We start from the raw sequence: 20,455 nt of genomic DNA on the forward strand, positions 1-20,455 counted from the left end.
CCTAAGTGTTTTGGTGATTGATGACAACGCATTTGCGGACTAATCGTGTGCCATGAGTATTCCAGACACTTCATTGCTAGGCACAAGACGATTGGGTGCCCCTCGAAGACTGATGAAGACGGCGTCTTTTCTACGTTTCTTTTTGGTGGATTTGAGTCGTAGGAAAGCCGTACTATTAAGAGGGGGTCCGCGTTGGAAAGGTTTGGGTGGAATCATCACGTACACGTCTCCTTCTTGTCCCCTCCTTTTTCCTTGGAGCTTCCTCCGTCTTCTTGCCTCCCTTGTCTGGCTGCTGTTGTTGGTTGCGGTAGTACTGCTCCCAGGACAACGGTAGTACCGCGGGTGCCCACGGTAGTACCGCTTTCGCCGAGCGGTAGTACCGCGCTATGCAGTCAGGCAGTAGTACCGCCCCTCAGCAGTACTACTGTGTCGGGTTTTTGCTACTTCCGTTTCTTTGTGGAAGTAGGCATGGAAGTTTCCCTTCCCCTGGCTGGGATTTTTGCCTCGCGGTAGTACCGCGCGTGCGGAAGTACCGCCCCCAGCTCCTGCGCGTCTGTTTATCTTTTATGTTGCTGGGATTGCGGCAGTACCGTGGGTCGGTACGGTAGTACCGCATAGCCGTACGGTAGTACCGCTTGGTTGCAAGCAGTAGTACCACGCGGCCTTGCGGTAGTACCGCTGGCCAGGCGCGGTAGTACCGCTGGCCGCGGGCTGGTTGGTGGGTAACGGTTGGATCCTTTTCCCACACTATATAAGGGGTCCCCTTCTTCCCCGTTGACTTACCTCTTCCACCTCTAAGCTCCATTATTGCTCCAAGCTCCATTTTCACCCGATCTCACTCCCTAGCCGACCAAACTTGTTGATTTGCTCAGGAGTGGTTGAGAAGGCCCTGATCTACACTTCCACCAAGAGATATTTGATTCCCCCCACTAATCCCTTGCGGATCTTGTTACTCTTGGGTGTTTGAGCATCCTAGACGGTTGAGGTCACCGCGAAGCCATAGTCCATTGTGGTGAAGCTTCGTGGTGTGGTTAGGAGCCTTCAATTGAGTTGTGGAGATTGCCCCAACCTAGTTTGTAAAGGTTCGGTCGCCGCCTCCAAGGGCACCAATAGTGGAATCACGGCATCTCGCATTGTGTAAGGGCGTGAGGAGATTACGGTGGCCTTAGTGGCTTCTTGAGGAGCATCGTGCCTCCACACCGCTCCAACGGAGACGTACTTCCTCTCAAAGGGAAGGAACTTCGGCAACACATCCTCGTCTCCACCGTCTCCACTCTTGGTTATCTCGTGCCTTTACTTGTGCAAGCTTATTTGTTTCATATATCTTGCTTGCTTGTGTTCCTATCCTTGTTGCATCATATAGGTTGCTCACCTAGTTGCATATCTAGACAACCTACTTTCATGCAAAGTTTAAATTGCTAAAGAAAAGCTAAAAATTGTTAGTTGCCTATTCACCCCCCCACCCCCCTCTAGTCAACCATATCGATCCTTTCAAAAGGCTTTTCAGGTTTACTTGCTTAAATTTGCTGATACCTTAAATTTCAAGAAAAATCATTGCATAAGTAAGCAGATTTATTTGCTATTTGTTGGTAATAAAAATTGAGCAAAGATATATTTTCATTGTTCATGGTCTTTCTTTTCTATTTGTATCGAGGTTCATGCTCACTCAGATATATCATGATGTGATCCTGTCTTATCCATGCATACTGTTTTTTTTTCTTCAGTTTGTCTTGTTGATAGAGAATGCATCGTCGTAGTAAAATATTTTTTATCAAGAATCGGTATGGGGTTGGTGCATCTGCATTCATAGAATGATCTCTTCTTTAATATAATAGAATGATCTCTTCTTTAGTATAGCAAGACCAAATCTGATTTTCGATCTGAAAAAAAGATCGAATCTGGTTAGGTTGCGTGTGCATGAGTACGAGCGTTTTTATATTTGATTTGATACTCCATAAAAGTGGATATAATGATTATATCAACAGTCCGGAAACAATTGGATTGAATGGAAGTATTCCAATATATCCTAATCAGATTTTCAACCTGCTACATGTATGTCTTCTGATGACTATAGTTGTGTTCATTTTCTAAAGATTTTTTTATCATGCAGCACAGTGAATGCTTATGTATCGGTTATTTTCCTTGAGGCGCTCTTTGCTAACTTCCAACTTTTGGTTATGTATTTGAACTGATAATATATCATAATACGACATCCTTTCACTCCTTTTACTTATCCTAATATACTGAATTATTCTTTGTTGAATAAGCGTAAATTTTAACAGCACCGATGGGGTTATTTCTTGCCATGTCATTTGAACTTATTTTATCCTTCCATGTAGGAGCATGTACCTGCTTCTACATTGGCTCTTCATGAGATAAACTTGGACTAAGATGCCCAGGTAGTTTTATCTTCTGAACCGTTCCTGGTAAGAAGGTCCACTCAGCTGGACAGGAAGTTTTGCTCTGAATTTGTCCCTCTGCTTCCCCAGATGCAAAATCTCCTATTGATGTGATGGCGCCTTAACAATGCCTTACTTGCATATACTATGCCATGTGGATTTCGTCATGATTAGGTGATTATGCCGGTGGTTAGTTTAGTGGATCTAGATTTAGTCTATCTTTTTCCTTGGACAGATTTCATGTAAAGTTTGTTTAAGAACCTTTTCCTGTTAGCTTACATAAGATCCTTAAAGGTACAAAAAATGCAAGCAGTGTCAATGTATTAGGCAAAAAAAACTGTTGTTTTATTAAGCTGAACACAGCAATATGCATTTTAATGGCCCTCTTGACCTGCTACTTATTTTAGATTCAGGTTGGGTCAGATTTTATTCATATGAAAACTGTAAAGTTAGTACTGTTATGTCCTACCTGTGTTAAAATGCTTACCATGTCAACAGGATAATGCAAGATGTTGTTGTGAGTTGTTATTTTCAGTATTCATAATTTTTTGCAGAAGACCAACTTTACAGAGACAACTTACATTTTTTCCCCGGTGTGCGATTTGGAAAGCTTACCTTTCTCTCCCAGTGCATATTTTGGCGAAAATAAACTTTAGTTTGTGAATCTAGCTTTGTATGCGCAGTCTACTGATTTATATTGCGATCATTGTGTGGTGTGTTGCCATCGCACTAGCTATGTCTCTTTGTTTATGTATTTGAACTTTGTAAGATAATGACCAGTCTAAAAGCTCAGTGAAATGTGTGTTCTACTTTCGCCTGGCTGAGAAAATGTTTTCCAATTGCCATGCCATGGATGCAAGTTAGCTGGCAGTAAGGCAAAGAAAAAACCTGCAACAGCTGGGCGTACCTATTGGTATTTTTCCTATAAATAAGAGTTGGTATCACTAATTTTATATAGACATGTATCTTGTTGTACAGTTGAAGTCTATATGGTGATAAATTACTGATTCAGGCACAGGTTCATGCACATTATTCGTCCCATATATTCAATTCTATCCTGTTAACTACTGATATGACACTTCCTGGGCTAATGCTGCCTTCATACACTGAAACTAATGAAAGGAAGTTATCTCTTGTTCTTCTTATAGCACTAAAGTTTCACAACAATATAGGATGAGAACCACTGGGGTGTGCCTTGTTAGCTAAATTCCTCACTGCTACTAATATGCAAGGGTTTCACATCACATATGCAAGTGCAATAATGGAAAAAACATTTCTGCTGGCAGGCAAACATCCGCAAGGGCGTCAAGCAGGTTGTTCATGGAAGAGGGTCAAGCAGAGCTACTCTATATTTCTGCAAATGCGCGCATTGATCCAATTTCTGTTTTTGGACGCTGAATTTTATTCTGTTTGATAGTCACACTGCATGTAACTTGCATGATCAAGCTCCTAGCAGCAAAGAGAGATGATGTCTATTCATCCTAACGAAAGGAAGGGACAAGACAAGCGAGCTGGTGGTGAGACAAGTTTGTCAATGTACAGTCTGATGCGAGCAAACCTGTCAACAAACAATCAAAGATAAATAAAATCGTAGGAATAGTAGCTCGCCACTCCCTAGACGGCAGAGATGCTGTCACGATGATGAATACATGAAAATGGTAGTTTGAGCAGTGGTCAGTGGATGTACGTATATCTAATATAAGTTCCACTTTGGGAATAAAAATGGGGAACAAATAAGCTGATCATAGCATGGTTTTAATTTGTATGAAGTAGTATCCAAGATCAAATCTCTAGCATTTGGATTTTTTGTTAAATCTCTATGGCGGGATTTGTGGGGGGTTGAGTGGAGGAAGGGAGTTCACCGAACCCCATGATACAAAAAACCAATAAAAATGCCCAAGTAAAATAAGATCGAATACATAGAATCTTAAATAGGATACAAAACATAGAAGACTACACACAAAACAATCAGTGAGGCGCAACATTGTTATGCGTCCATATAACTGACCAAGTGAGCAAAATAATGGTGGCCAAACTAGCAACTAATTGAATAGTCAAAAATTAACACATGAGTCTTCTCTTTACCACATATGAAACTTCAACATAAAGCATCGACAATGCCTGGTAGTAAACCACCACAAAATTGTATGCAGCAATTGGCAGAAGCTGTATAACACTTTATTGCAAGCAACAATCATGCAGGAGGCGCACTAGAATGATATAAACTATGCATAGCAATGTGTACTTCCTACTTTGTAAAATGTAGCTATCATGTTTTTTTTTTGCGGGCTAGCTATCATGTAATTAACAACCTATGATTTTCAATTCGCCTTTATGCATTAATTCATTTATTGCAGAGCCCAAATTATGCATGTAATTCTTTTTGTCTTACATTCAAATTCATCAAGTAAAAAAGAAACAACATATTTCACCATAACACACCAACAGGGCGCGGCGTGTTGCCACGCAGGCATGGCTAGTTATAACAAAATGACGATATGATACTAGTGTATGATATCAATGCATTGAGGGAGTAATATCATAGACTAGTATTATGATACTAGTACATAAGACCTCACATTCCGAGAGATCTAAGATCTAAATACCTATTTTCTGCATATGATGCATATGAATAAGCTCAATGAGTACAAGATGCTTCGGACATTTTTCTATAGACTACATCAAATTAATAAAGGTTTCACTTATGACAAATGTTAGAACTTCATATATTTTGGAGCGAAGGGGTATGTGTGAGGGGGGGGGGCCTACTGCCCCTAGCCCTAACTCAACTAGTCCTTAGTGGCTGAAAGAGTCAGATGGGATACATTTAAAGGTCCCCTCCTCCACTCTCCCACTATGTTGTTTCCTTTGGTTCCTTCTGCTCATAAAATTTATTGCCTAAGAAAAGTACGGTTCCATAAGATTATTACAAGCCATCACTTATGCATGTCAACCAACAACCTCCATGTTGTCGGAGGTAAAAAACAGAAAGGGGAAGAAAAAGAGAGTAGAAGAGAACATACATATACAACACACCCAATGTTTCAAAAGCACATACTGGATTATAGACCCTTTACTAGATATAGCAAATAACAAGCTTAGATAGGCTTCGACGCAAACAAACAGTCCACGGTAAGGTTTGGACACTAAAAGGGGGGAGAAGGAGGGGGTTTACCTTTTTCGAAGGAGGAGGGACACGAATGCTAGACATGACAAAGATTTGAGAGGAGTGGATCTTGCGAGAAGGAGAAACACGAACACCGGTCTGGAGCCTTCAGCGTCGCCAGCGCCGGAGGGCAGAGGAGCGTGCAGTTGTAGAGCTTAGGGGTCGACACCGGAGGGGAGTGGAGCCATTGTCCCCGGTCGCTAGAGAAAGAAGGTCGAGAGGCACCGCACCGAAGGACCATCGACGTTCGAACGCGAGAGCGAGTGAGCGAAGGTTTTCCTACCTGATCTATCTAGGCGTGGAACTCTTTCCCATGTAAAGGTCGTGGAAAGGAGCTTCTCGGGCCAAGGAATAAGCGGGGATCCCCCTGGGATCACGGGTTACCAAACGAGCCCTAAGGTGGGGTAGGGGGTACCCCCCCCCCTCCAACCTTAGTTTTATTATTGCATACTGGAGGCAGTTCTTCTACCAAAATAGTGAAGTAGGATGTAACACTTGCACTCATACTATATTCATTACCATGTACTCCCTCCGTTTCAAAATAAGTGACTCAACTTTGTACTAGCTTGGAACGGAGGGAGTATAACAGTATAAGCCACTCAATAAAGTATTGTTGCGTGGACTTATAGAACTTAGCCGTTCTAAAATGTGTTGCCACAAATTAATCATCTTGTAAATAACTCTAACATGACATGTCCAACCATATGACAAAGAATAGGCAATACTAATCAGAAACTAACATGTGCAGAAATTATAGATACAACTGGTTGCAGCAAGATGTCCATGTCGTCATTTGAACTGGCAACCAGACTTTTGCTTGAATTCTCCTTTACCATGCTTGATGCAGCGGCCGAGTTCATGCTTGATGTCATCCTTGGAGGTTGAGCTATGCAACTTTATTACACCTTGGAACCAAAGCATAAAAAATCCAAGTAGGATGTAACACTTACACTCATGATATCTTCATTACATGTATTTTTTCGAATTAAGAAAGTTATTAATCAAGCCAGGGTGATCTTGGCGACATAACTTTACAATTTCCTGACGTAAAAATACAGAGAAAAAGGAGAATTCATGAGGACCTGATCTCGAGACCTCGCACTTAAAGGTGCACGTTGCTAGCCACTTCACCCAATGCTTGTGGTATTTTTAGCGCGAAATATATAGGAAAACACAACAACATACATACATATGAAATATTTGCAGAAAAAATTTGGAACTTTTATTGAAAAAATGTAAAGAATTTTGACATGCAGAATAGTTTTGAATTTATAAAAATAATTTGAGCAGACATTTTTTTGAAATCTGAACAAAATTACAAAACATCTTTTATAACATAAACAATTTTTAAAAAATTCTGCATTTATTTTTTTCGGTTTTTACTTCTCCCATTTTCCTTTTTTATATTTTTCATTTCCTTTCCTTTTTCAGGAATTCATGAACTATTTTTAAATCGTGAACCTTTTCTTAAATCCATAAAGCTTTCAAATTCGTAAATATTTTTCTAAAGTCATGAACTTTGTTTTAAATATGTGAACTTTTTTTCCAAATACAAGAACTATTTTAAACTTCTACGAGATTTTTCCAAAGCCTGTGATTTTTTTTCAAATGCATGGACATTTGTTTTCAAAATTTATGAACCTTTTTCAAATCCGTGAACGATTGGGCCCGCCCAACAGGCAGAGTGATGACGTCGCCTAGTAGAGCTAAGGGCTAAGGCCCAAGCGTTTTTTTTCTTTCTATTTTTTCATTTTTGCGTTAATTCGTATTTTGTTTCCTTTTTGAACTTTATTATTATTTTTGTAACCCGTTTAATTTTTTTAAATATTTTTCGGAATACCAAATTCAAATTTTAAATATTTTTTACAATTTAAAAAATGTTCTGCAATTTAAAAAAATGTTGCATTTTTGAAAAAAAATCAGAATTTAAGAAATGTTTGCGTTTCAATAAAGTTGATACATTTAAAAAAACTACATGGTTTGCAATTTGTGTACGACATAAATTGTTGGGAATTTGTTCAAGTTTATTAAATTTGTGTATACAATTTGAAATTCCAAAATTGTTGATAAATTTCAAGAAATTGTTAGGATATAAGAAAATGTTCATCTTGATTGATATTGACAGAAATTGCAAACTTGGCAAAAATCTAAAAAAAAATTAGCATGATGCCTTGAATTCATCATAGAAGCTAGTGGAAAAAATTTGGGGCCATTTGATAAATGTCGAAAAACAACGTGCTTTTCAAACAAACCCTTCTGGCTATACCCGAACAACTTCCATTGCACATGGTATATTTGTGGGCATCCTTCAAATGAACCCAAATTTGGAAGCAGGTGGGCATGCCTATGGTAGGCATCCATGTCTGGTTTGAACGACTTTTGATATCGTATAGAAGTTGTGACAAGTCCGACCACTTATCAGCCTTTTTTATCCGAGAAAACTTCAGAAAATGCAAAATTCATCAAAAACTAAAACAACTTAGAATGGTGCCTTGAATTTGTCGTACAAGGCCATGCGAAAAATTTGAGGTCATTTCAAGGAAGTCGAGAAAAAGCGTGCTCTCAGACAGAGTCTTCATATCCAGACACCCTCCGTTGAACTGGAATGGTAGGTATCTATGTCATATTTGAATTATTTCTAATACCGTATGCAAGTTGCGACACGCCTATACGATGTAATAAAGTGTTAATAATTTTAAGCAATGTTCAATACTATTCAAATAAATGTTCATGTGTTATGACTGGGCAGACTTATGGCCGTAGGAGGCCCACCAGGCAAGTTTAGATTAGGGGCTTGGCCCATAAATTATCTTATTTTCAGCATTGTGGTTATATATACTAGCTGTAAGACTATTTTTAAGATTAAGCAATAAGACATATTCTATTGCCCGGCTCCCTGAAGGAGCCGGAACCCTAACCCTAGCCGCACCACCTCCCTCTCGCCGCCGTCTCCCTCTCCCGATCAGGACAGCGCCCACGCCGGCCACGTCGCCCTCGCCTCCATCTTCCCCCTGCCTGCCCCTACAACCTAAGGAGCAGGTCCGGTAGGACCCTGGGTTCTACCATCATGACAATTAAATAAAATGTTCATGTGGTTCAAAAATATATCCGTGGCTTTTTACCAAATGTTTATACAATGTAAAAAATATTCCATACCATTTAAAAAGTTGTACAACGTGTATTTGAAAAATGTTTAACATGAAAACAAGAAAATAATCAAACATGTATTTGGATAATGTTGAACTTACATAAAAAATATTACACATGTATACAGAAGATGTACAACGTGTATTGAAAGAAGTCGACATGTATTTGAAAGACAAACACAGAAAAAAATGAGAAAAATAACCCAAAGAAAATTGATGAGAACAATAAAAAGACACACATAGAAAGATAGTGTCTTCTCTCCCCTATTTAAAAGATATGTAAGTTTTATAAAAAAAGATATGTAAGTTCTCATTTTGCTCATCTTTTGTCAACCCCTCTATGCCAATGGGGAAAATAAAATAAATTATACGCGGAAAAATTAATGCGCATCCCCTCGACCGCACGATTGGGATCGTGCGCGCGCGAGCTGTGACAGCACGCCATAAGACGAGCCAGTGCTCGGTGGAGAAAGAAATAGGATCTCGCGTTATCCTGAAGAAAATCCTAAACCATGCCACGTGGGAGCCCTCTAGACCTTCCGCAGTCACCAGCGTCCGGCCACTGCGGCGGCAACCTGCCAAATGGCTCCCTCCCTCGCCGTCTTTCACCCCGCCGGCCAGCTCCCTTCTCCCCGCCGTCCACGAAACCACGCATGCCCGCGCACCTCCCTGAAGCTCCTCTATCTCCCGGCTTCCGCGTCGCCCCGCCGCCCCCGCGGGTTCGCCGCCGAGTCCGCAGCCGTCGGCGGCGGCGGCGGCGGCAGGAGGAGGGGAGGGGCCGTCGATGTCGTCGCGGTCTCCGCGGCGCTGCGCGAAGCGAAGACGGCCGAGGATGTGAAGCTCTCGGTGGAGGACTTCCTCGGCGGCGGCGACGAGCACCTGCCCCTCCAGGTATACACCTCGGTGATTCGGGGGCTCGGCAAGGAGAAGCGCCTCGACGCCGCCTTCGCCGTCGTGGAGCATCTCAAAGGAAGGGGAGACGGCAGCAGCCTCAACCAGTTCGTGTACAACTGCCTGCTAGGCGCGGTGAAGAACTCCGGGGAATTCGGGAGGATCCAGGATGTTCTCGCGGACATGGAGGCGCAGGGGATCTCCCCGAACATAGTGACCTTCAACACCCTGATGTCCGTCTACGTCGAGCAAGGCAAGGTCGAGGAGGTGTTCAGGGTGTACGACGACATCGAGGGCCGCGGGCTGGTGCCGACCGCCGCGACGTACTCGACGGTCATGTCGGCGTACAAGAGCGCCGGGGACGGGTTCGCCGCCCTCAAGTTCTTCGTCAAGCTCAGGGAGAGGCACAAGAACGGCGATCTCGTGGGGAACCCGGCGGATTGGGAGCAAGACTTTGTCAAGTATGAGAAGCTGGCCATCCGGGTATGTCACATGGCGATGCGGCGGTCACTGGCAAGTGCGGGCAACCCAGCCGGTGCGGCATTGAAGGTGCTTCTCGCCATGGACGAAGCAGGGGTGAGGCCGGACAGGAGCTACTACGAGCGCCTCGTGTGGGCCTGCACGGGGGAGGAGCACTACACCATTGCCAAGGAGCTGTACCAGAGGATCCGCGAGCGCGACGACGGGGAGATGATAAGCTTGTCAGTGTGCAACCACCTGATCTGGCTCATGGGCAGGGCCAAGAAGTGGTGGGCGGCTCTGGAGATCTACGAGGACCTGCTGGAGAAAGGCCCGAGGCCGAACAATCTGTCACACGAGCTCATCAGGTCCCATTTCAACGTCCTGCTCAGCGCCGCCAAGAGGAGGGGCATCTGGAGGTGGGCTCTGAGGCTGCTCGAGAAGATGCAGGAGAAGGGCCTGGAGCCCGGAGGCCGGGAGTGGAACGCCGTGCTCCTCGCCTGCTCCAGAGCGGCCGAATCGTCCGCCGCAGTGGACACATTCAAGAAGATGATAGAGCGGGGGCTGAAACCCGACGTGGTCTCCTATGGAGCATTGCTCAGCGCGCTCGAGAAGGGCAGGCTGTACGACGAGGCGCTGAGGGTGTGGGAGCACATGCGCAAGGTCGGCGTCGACCCGAACCTGCACGCGTACACGATCCTGGCGTCCATTTACGCCGGCAAGGGCGACCATGATAAGGCGGACGCAGTTCTTCGGGACATGGTGTCCGCGAAGATAGAGCCGACCGTCGTGACCTTCAACGCGATCATCACCGCTTGCACGAGGAGCGGCGCGGCGTTCGAGTGGTTCCACAGGATGAAGATGCACAAGGTTGAGCCGAGTGAGGTCACATATCAGGTGTTGATCGAAGCCCTTGTGCAGGATGGTAAGCCCAAGCTTGCCTATGAGATGTACATCAGGGCCTCCAACCAAGGGCTCAAGCTCTCTGCAAAGTCGTATGACACCGTAGTGGAGGCGTGCCAAGATTATGGCTCTCCTGTTGATCTCACTAGTCTGGGTCTTCGGCCTATAATGGAAGTGGATCCGTCAAGATAAACGGCGAATTTTAAAGAACTTCTTGTGTTGAGGGTATTAATTCCTTGCGGCAGAAAGCATTTTGCGGTCACTGGAATATATGTATATATGATTTGTATATACAGAAACAAAAAGAAGAACATATCACTTGACCCGAACCAGCAGGAGCTTTTGCACGTTCTTAAGAGGAGTAATTGACAAAAAACTACCACATTTCATGTATCCGTCCCACAGAACTACCGCATTTTGAAAACTGACCAAAAACTCCAGATTAATATTAATTTCATGACAAAAAACTATCAGGTCGAGTTGAACGACCGATTTAACCGTTTTAAACCCCTTTCTGACAGAGCTGGCCCACCTGTCGGGACGGTTGCCGCGCTAACAGCTAACGGCCCACACGTCAGCACCAACCTTCTTCTTCCTCCTCTTCTCCTTCTTGTTGGCATTTCCTCGAACACCTTACCAGCAGCAGAGCAGGACACCGGTGTCAGCTAAATTAATCGGTGCTGCCGCTCGCTGAGGACCTCCTCCTCGCGCCCCGGTGCATCGAGCCGCGGATCTGGTAGCCACCATCGTCCCTGCATGCCGCCGGCGTGGATCCGGTCACCACCACCGTCTCCATCACGCTGCACAAGCAGCAGGCCGCATCACCGTCCAGATGCGGGAGAGTAGCAGCAGCATGCAGCAGCATCGGTCAGATGTGGGAGACCAGCGAGCGCGAGCCCCGGCAGCGGAGGGTGGCGGAGGTATGCGCCGAAGCCCCAGGCGTCCTCCAGCACCATCATCACGAAGGCGACGCGCCGACGAGACCACCTTGGCTTGGACTAGGAGGAGGGACCACAGCCGCAGCGCTAGGTTTTGGCCACGACCAGGAGGCGGACGGCTGCTGCGTCGGTGAAGACCGCCGCCCTCCCGGCCGCTCTGGTTGGTTGCCCGCGGGTGGCTCGTCGCGCGTGACGGCATGAAGCAAGCATCACGTTTCGCTGCCGCGCAAACAAGGCCACGGGGAGCAGGGAGCAAGAGGAGGAGGAAGAAGGTCGCCGGTGCCACGGGCTACCGCTGCTCACCGGCGTCGACGCGTCGGCACGGTGGTGCTGCCCGATGCACATAAGATGCTTGTTGAAATGTCAAACAGGGAAGGAGGGGAGGAAGAAGAAGGTTGATGATGACGTGTGGGTCCCATTTGTCATAACGGTTAACTTCACGGTCAAAATAAACAGAGTTGACTTGTGTTGCTAGTCCCACATGTCATAAACAGGTTTAAAATCATAAAAACGGTCATCAACTCAACTTGGTAGTTTTTTGTCACAAAATTAGTATTAATCTGGAGTTTTCGGTCAGTTTTCAAAATGTGTTAGTTCTGTGGGACGGATACGTGAAATGTGATAGTTTTTTGTCAATTACTCTCTTCACAGGGACATAAGATGTTCTGCATACACCACAAGTTGTGCATACCGTCTGCAAGTTGCAACGACAGAAGCCACGGGATACAACAAGATCTTCTTGAAAGCGTGTGGCAAAGTTGTTCATATGGCTGTTGCACCAAAACCACCTATGGTGCAATGACAGACCGCAACGGAGGGGCTGGATCAATGGATACTTCTTCCCTTTGTGCATGCCTAACCTCTGATCCTCCCTACACCTCTTCTGGAACCACGGTTTTGCGATCGCCATTTGGAACTGACACATCTGCAGGACGAGGTACTAGATCCATGGTGATCTTGATCTCGGGAAATTTGGCATGAACGGAACAACTTCACATTCAGAGAGAGAAGTTACCGGCCCAAAGCGATGTCATTGGCAAGAAACGTCGAGAAATGCGGCCTTGCATGTGCAAAATGCATGGAGAGCCTGTTTGGGGACATAGCGTGAGAAACTGGACTGCACAAGGAGCCTACGGGCATTTCCCCCTTTTCTTTCCATTTCTTTCTGTTAACCATCCACTGATCGCTTGATCAAACCATGTTTTCCCACTTACTATCTGCTAAATCGATGAACCCCAGAAAATCATTAGATCTTTGTAAATTACTCCATGTTACCGAGGTGTCGCTAGGCCACAAGAAAAAGGAGAAAAAAGAAGGAACACACACGCTAACACGCCCGCACAAACTCAATTTAATTACACAGTGAACGTGTCCTCAAGAGTCAAGAGCCTTGATATCACCCTTGATCATCGCAACTATCGCGGGAGGGGTGCCTTCCTTGCGCTCAAATATTCTCTTGTTTCCTTCCTTCCACAAATGCCACTATGAATAAACAACCAGATTTTTTTTGCGGGTAGAATAAACAAGCAGATTGTGGTTTCTCTTCTTCTCATCGTCCCATTTGCCCGTGGAAATGTTGTTCCCGCACTTGCGCAAATGTCGCAACATGACATACCGACAGGTGACTAGCTTGAAAAGAAAGACAAACTTCTTTGGAGAAAGGGCAAGACATCTTTAGGTGTGAAGCACAAATTACATGTCTCACTTTGCCGCAAAAACAGATTTGCAGCAAGAGCCAAGTAAAAAAATCTGAGTTTTTCTTTCTGCCCTAACCTTCCAAGCGAGTTGAAGGTGCACGCCACTTCTTAATTTTGCTAAGGAAATGTGCCTCATAAAAAGAAGGGGGGGGGAAGAAAAAGAAAGTATAAGAGAACATAAATATACAACACATCCAATGTCTTAAAAACACAGACCGAATTATATACCCTTTATTAGATAGCGAAGAACAAGCTTATATAAACTTAGAGCAAACAAACAGTTTACACTAAGGCTTGTTCACATGCACAGATGGCCCAAGAATGCTAATATCTTAACATGGTTGAGAATTATAAGAAATACTCACACGATAGAGCGACTGTGAACTACCAAAAGCTTGTGAACTGAACACATATTCATATGTATCCATTAAAGAGTGAAGCTTGGCGGAGCGGCCGTGCCTTGACATCGCCCGAGAGGGCTACATCCAATGGGTTGCTGACAGGTTGCACCAGTCAACGTGAGCGTGCCGACCCTCCTGGGAGTTGCACTAGGCTCGATGGAGTACTTGGTGACCATTGGGATTGTGTCCTTGACATTCCTCGTCATACCGTTAGCGACATCTCCTCGGTGCGCTGTAACGCCCAGGCTGACACACCGTTCGAACTATTGTTGGACCCCGTCTGCTCCTCTGTCGGGTCGATGCTGGACTCTAGGACGCTCTCCTCAATCTTCAAGAACAGGATGATGCAGTACTCAACGGGGCCATCGAGCGGCACCCGAGACACCTACTTCAATGTCACTGGCAAGACCAACATCACGATACCACGTGTGGCGTTGTTGTTCAACGACAACGTGATGGTGGAGCTCAACACCAAAAAGGGTTGTTTTCTTTTCACCCCATCCAGTGGGTCTACGTCCAACGGGTTTTCGATGGCACAACAATGCTAGAGTTATGTGTACTTTGGTTTTTTTTGGGGGGGGGGGGCATTGCCCCCTAGCCTTAGAGGAAATGGAATAGAAAAAAAAGTATTTTTCACCCTCCCCCCAAAGTTTGTTTTCTTTTCAACCCCCTCCTCGATTGTTGGCTATCTCCGCTACTAATGGACGACTGCTACCTCGCCTTTTTGGCCACCATTGCCATCAACATCATTGACAATGTCCAGCAACACACTTCTGAGGCCTTGTGCAATGTCGGCCGAGGCCTCATCGGTTTTTGGGTCATCGCCTATTAATCGCTCTCGCACAGACATGTGCATGGTGAACGTTATAAATAAGCAAGTCTTGTGCATTAGGATCTTGATGAGTTCTAGTGTGGGTCACTATGTGTGTTAGTGTGGATTCATGTTAAACCTAAGGAGTGCCTAGATTGGCTTCGTATTGAGTTGAGTCGCTACTTCTGTTGGACATCAAGATGACTCGGTGTGTAATATGACATGTATGTGTTTTTTGAGCAATTGTTATGTTTTTATAACTAAGATCTCCTCTTTATTTACTTGTAATCATAGTTACATCATATAGCAAAAGAGAACAAGCTCACTAGGACCATCTTCAATCGGATAGAACCGGAACATGCAATAGTTTTTTAGAACAATCTGTGAGGCTTTATTGACAATACCAATGGTTACAGGGATAATGTTTGACCTAGCCAAATATGTCGGCTCTAATCTAGAGAAAACACATGCCTACAAATATGGTGAGCCTCATAGTTTGAGCTCCTAGATTCTTGAACAAAATGCAAGTAGCAAAAAAAACTTTCGACTTGTGATTTCCTTAATGATTGCCCTGTACTGGCCACCCCTCCTTCCTTAATGTTCTTGATGACGCTCAAGTAATCTGACGCTATATAGAGATGATGAACACCAAGATCATCAACTAGTGAGAGCAGGGCCGGTCCTAAGATTTCGGGGGCCCGGGGCGAGCTATAAAAAGGGGCCCTTAACTTGCGGAATATGGCATGAGCGAATAGATGTCAACAAACGTGTTGTCTACATTTTTTTTGCTTCTATAACAATCAATAACATGGTGTAGTCCAAATAACATGGTGTAGTCCAACTGATAAAAAAATGATGACGAGGCAAGACTTCATTAACATGTCAATAGAGCATATCCAAATAATATTTGTGAGGTTATTCATCCCACAATGCTACAAGATGGCATCAATACAACCGAATCAAACATCTGTGGTCTCGCACATGGGTGTTAGATGAAGCAAATAATAGGCAACATGGTAGCTATCGATTCAAATTCATGTAAAGAATAATGGTATGCTATAAGGTTTTTTCATATTTTTTTCTTGAGGTAAATACACCAGGAGTCATAGAACTTGCACGTGACGGTCAGTTTGGTGCACAAAGTTGTAAGATACGTGTTTCTGGTCATCAAACTTGCACAAACGTTCATATACGGTCACATTTCATGTACGTAGACGTATCCATGGCCTATGTGGCATGCCAGCATGGCCAGGGCCCACTGTAAGCCCACCACGCATGGTAGATCTGTAGGCTTTTTTTTATTTACGTATTATGCACCTATTTTTTAACTTATTAAGCCCCTAAAATAAAATGACTTTTTATTTACGTATAAAGCCCCTAAAATAAAATGGAAAAATAAGGGATGGTTCGGTTAGAAACTAGGGACGTGCCCCTACTAGGCTTGGGTTAACAACCACCAAACCAATGACCATTCATGTCTAGATAGCACGAATAGTTTTTATATCATATAACACGGCCGAAAAATCAATTTTGCAAGAAATGTAACCCCAAAAAAGGGAGCACCATGGCTCGACTATGTGACCTCGTGGTCAACGTTAACTAAGATTACCACCGGGCTTCGACAACACAACATATCAAATGGGATAAATATTTTTCATGTTGTTATTCCTTCTTGTTCTATGTAAGAAAAAATATTATATTATTGTGTTTGTGATATTTAATAAATGTTTATGTGTTACAAAAAAAGGTGTGTGACATTTAAAAAAAAATAAACATTGTAAACCACATTTGTGTAATTAAAAATGATACGTTGCATTTTAAAAATGTTCATGCATTCCAAAAAAACTGGTCATGACATTTTTTAAATGCCTATACAATGTATAAAACAGTTTGTGTAGCTTTAAAATGTTTCGTACCATCCGAAAATGTTAAAAACATAGTTGAAAAAAGTTTCAAGACTTTTCAAAACTTGTATTTGAAAAAAATGCCAATCATACACTTAAAAAGTATTAAGCATATATTTTTTAAATACTCCAAACATAGATGTATACTGGAGTATTTAAAATATATGTGTATCAAAACATAGATGTATACTGGAGTATTTAAAACATCAAAAGATATATGTATCACATGGAGTATATGTTTCAATACACATAAGTTTCAAAACTTGTATTTGAAAAAATGTTGATATGGACGTGTTGTGTTGATTAACATTTTTCCAAATACAAGTTTTTGAAACTTTTTAAAATGCCGCGTACCTTTTTTGTAACACATAAATATTTTTTGAATGTCACAAACACAAGAATATAAATTGTTTTCTTACATCTGGACGTGTTGTGTTGTCAGTGGTAATGTTAGTTAACCTTGAGCACAAGGTCACATGGTCGAGCCACGGTGCTCATTTTTTCCGTGTTACATTTCTTGTAAAAATTATTTTCAGTCAATGTTTATATAATACAGAAATTAGTCATGCTACATAGACATGAATGATCAGTAGTCTGGTGGTTGTCCACGTATGACTACTAGGGCACGTTGCAGCTTCAAGACCCCACATCGCTTGTTTTTTCATTTTATTTTTAGGGGCTTAATACGAAAATAAAAAAAGCCAAAGGCTTCTCTGCAGATCTACATGCTACAGCGGATGACAATGGGCCCTGGCCACACTGGAATGCCACATAGCCCATGGATACGTCCGTGTACATGAAATGTGATCGTATATGAACGCTTGTACAAGTTTGATGACCGGGAACATGTATTTTACAAGTTTGTGCACCAAACTGACCATCGCGTGCAAGTTCTATGACTTCGGGTGTATTTACCTCTTTTTTCTTGTTCAAGTTACAGATAGACAGACCTTCTCTTTTGGCGAAATCATTTTCCCTCACTTCTATAAGTTCATACTATTTCTAGAAGCACAACCGCAGTCACCTGAACTAGACCGATTTGATGAAATAGAAGTTAATGGGTAGAGCTGAATCGAAACCAGTCCAAGGATTTTGAACATGACTTTACACTTTAGACCCAAGTCTACGACCTATCAGCGGAGAAGAACCTCCAAGATCAAGTATGGCGGATAGATTTTTTTTCAAAACTATCATGTTTTTTGTAGCAATTTCGGAAACTATAGCGTAGAATGAAAAAAATGCAAAACTAGTAGCCCGTCGGCCAGGAGTGGGCCGAAAAGGGAGTTTTCGGCCAGGCCATGGCCGAAGTAGGCTTTTCGGCCGCGCTTGGGCCGAAAACTCGCTGTTGGCGGGGGCCCGGCTGAAAATAGTAGCTTCGGCTGCTAGGCGGCCGAACTGGGCCGTTTTCGGCCCACCGGTGACCAAAGCTGGTCTTTTCGGCCAGGCTTCGACCGAAGCCGTTTTCGGCCAGGTCTAGGCCGAAAAGGTGCGGATAAGCACCCATTCACCCCTGCGCTGTGCTCTGTTCTTCGTTTCCCTTTCTCTCTCTCTCTCTCAGTTCTTCTCTGTAGAACTCCCCCCCGCGCCGATCTCCTCCATTTGCCACACATTTGCAAATCCAACCCACAGAATCGGTAGATCATAGCAATCCCCACCGGCCTACGGTGTTATTTTTTGCTATGGGATAGTTTTTGGATTAATCTAGTTTTTGATGTGTTTGGGGAGGAGCAGCCATGGTGGGGAGGAGGAGCCATGGTGGAGAGGAGGACGGGTAGTAGGTGGTGGTGACTAGTAGCAGCAGCTGCAGAGGAGGAGGTGGTGAGGAGGAGGAGCAGGTTGGGGGCTGACCGGAGTTGAACCTCCGGTCGTCGGGGGCGGCGTTGTCTTTCTCCGGTGGTGCAAGTACTTCGCGAGGTGGCCGGTGCCGCTGAGTCAAAGAGAGAAGCAAGAAGCGGACACACACTTCGAAGGTATAATCACGTCGTCACAAATATTATGTAAATATTAGCGCATAGTTCGTGTAGCGGATAATATTAGTGTTCGTTGTGAATTTCAGTGTTAATTTAATTTAGGAGGCATTTTAGCGCATAGTTCGTGTAGCGGATAATATTAGTGTATATCGTGAATTTTAGTGTTAATATATTTTTGGAGGCATTTTAGCGCATAGTTCGTGTAGCGGATAATATTAGTGTATATTGTGAATTTTAGTGTTAATATATTTTTGGAGGCATTTTAGCGCATAGTTCGTGTAGCGGATAATATTAGTGTATATTGTGATTAATATAGTTTAGTTAGTGTATATAAGTCATATTGTGAATTTTAGTGTTAATATATTTTTGGAGGCATTTTAGCGCATAGTTCGTTGTGATTAATGAGAAGATGGCAATGTCTGACAGGTGAAAATGTCTGAATCAGTAAATCTAAATGTTTACTACGGCGCTGGTAATGTTCGATATAATGAGTTGGGGGTTGATCTTAGCGAGTTTAAAAATGGCGTCATGACACTAAAGCAGACCCGGACAGACTGGACATTAGACAATTGAAGTACTGGTTGACAACTAGTTTCGGGCTGGATCCTGAAGTATGTTCCATCAGTATTCATGCATTGTGGACCAAATCTTGTAAAAATGTCAAGTGGGAGTTGATGCCGGTAGATAGGAGCCAACATTGGTTGTCCCTGTTAAGATGCTGCCGAGACCGAAGAATCCACCCATATGCACTTGTGCAACCTATGCCGAAGGAGGAGAATACCGTATAACTCCACAGGGGGTATGAACCCGGCCAAGGCAGTGAAGTGGCTAACGAGATTGTTTTATCCGGGTCACAGCCACAAGATGTGGATGGTAGCCAACCCGAGAAACAGTCAGACTACGTGCCACACAATGTTTGTGGTCCTGATACTGGGCAGAGTAGCCATTCGATAATATTAGCTGGTTCTGGTTTTGCTGATGGGGATGAGGAAGGGGATAAAATGCAGAGGGTGATGGAGGAGGAGGACGAGGATGGATTGGTGGAGGAACTGGATTCTGAAAATTCTGAGGATGAAGTTGAGGTACCGATTCCTTCTGCATGGGAGCAGGACATATCCACCGGCCTTACGGTGAACGATGGCCATGAGACTCCATGGCAGTATAATCTGAACCAAGTACAAATAGGGGCTATGTTTGATACAAAGAAAAAATTGAAGTATGCTGTGATAAAGTGGGCTATGTCTACGCAGAGGGTTTTCAAGACACACATATCAAGTCCAACAAACTATACCATGAAATGTGTTGTAACAGGTTGTCCTGGGAAGGTGCACGGGCACGTGTCGAAGTATGACATTCACTGGGTTGTCACCATTGTCGTCCCACATAATTGTGTGAGGACGAACCTGCTGGTCAAGCATCCGAACCTGACTTCAAGTCTCATTGCGCAACTCATGTATACTGAGATAGTAGAGAAGAAAGATATGGAAGCAAAACACATCCAGACAGCAGTGAAGGTCAGATGGAATTATGTCATTCCTTATGGGAAGGCTTGGAGGGCTAAGCAGAAGGCTATGGAGGAAAGGTTTGGGACGTTCTTCGACTCATATGATAATGTTGTCCGTCTCCTGGGCATACTGAAGGAGAGGAATCCCGGCACTTATGTGAACGTACAACACATGAGGTTGCTGAGTATACCAGATTTCAAGGTGTTGAAACGAGTGTTCTTCTCTTTTGCTATGTGCATCGAAGCTTTCCGGCATTGTCCTCCTG

General features: G+C 43.8%; 1 protein-coding gene across 1 annotated transcript; it reads left to right on the forward strand.

The window, feature by feature from the left end:
• The first annotated feature begins 9,209 nt into the window (after positions 1-9,209).
• Positions 9,210-11,296, forward strand: LOC125545459 (protein LOW PHOTOSYNTHETIC EFFICIENCY 1, chloroplastic). Its single transcript, XM_048709398.2, has one exon. The coding sequence runs from the start codon at positions 9,294-9,296 to the stop codon at positions 11,154-11,156; it is 1,863 nt and encodes a 620-aa protein (XP_048565355.2). The 5' UTR covers positions 9,210-9,293; the 3' UTR covers positions 11,157-11,296.
• The last annotated feature ends 9,159 nt before the right edge of the window (positions 11,297-20,455 follow it).

This window comes from Triticum urartu, chromosome 3A, assembly GCF_056163025.1.
Source record: "Triticum urartu cultivar PI428250 chromosome 3A, HENAU_Tu73, whole genome shotgun sequence".
Classification (NCBI taxonomy): Eukaryota; Viridiplantae; Streptophyta; class Magnoliopsida; order Poales; family Poaceae; genus Triticum; species Triticum urartu.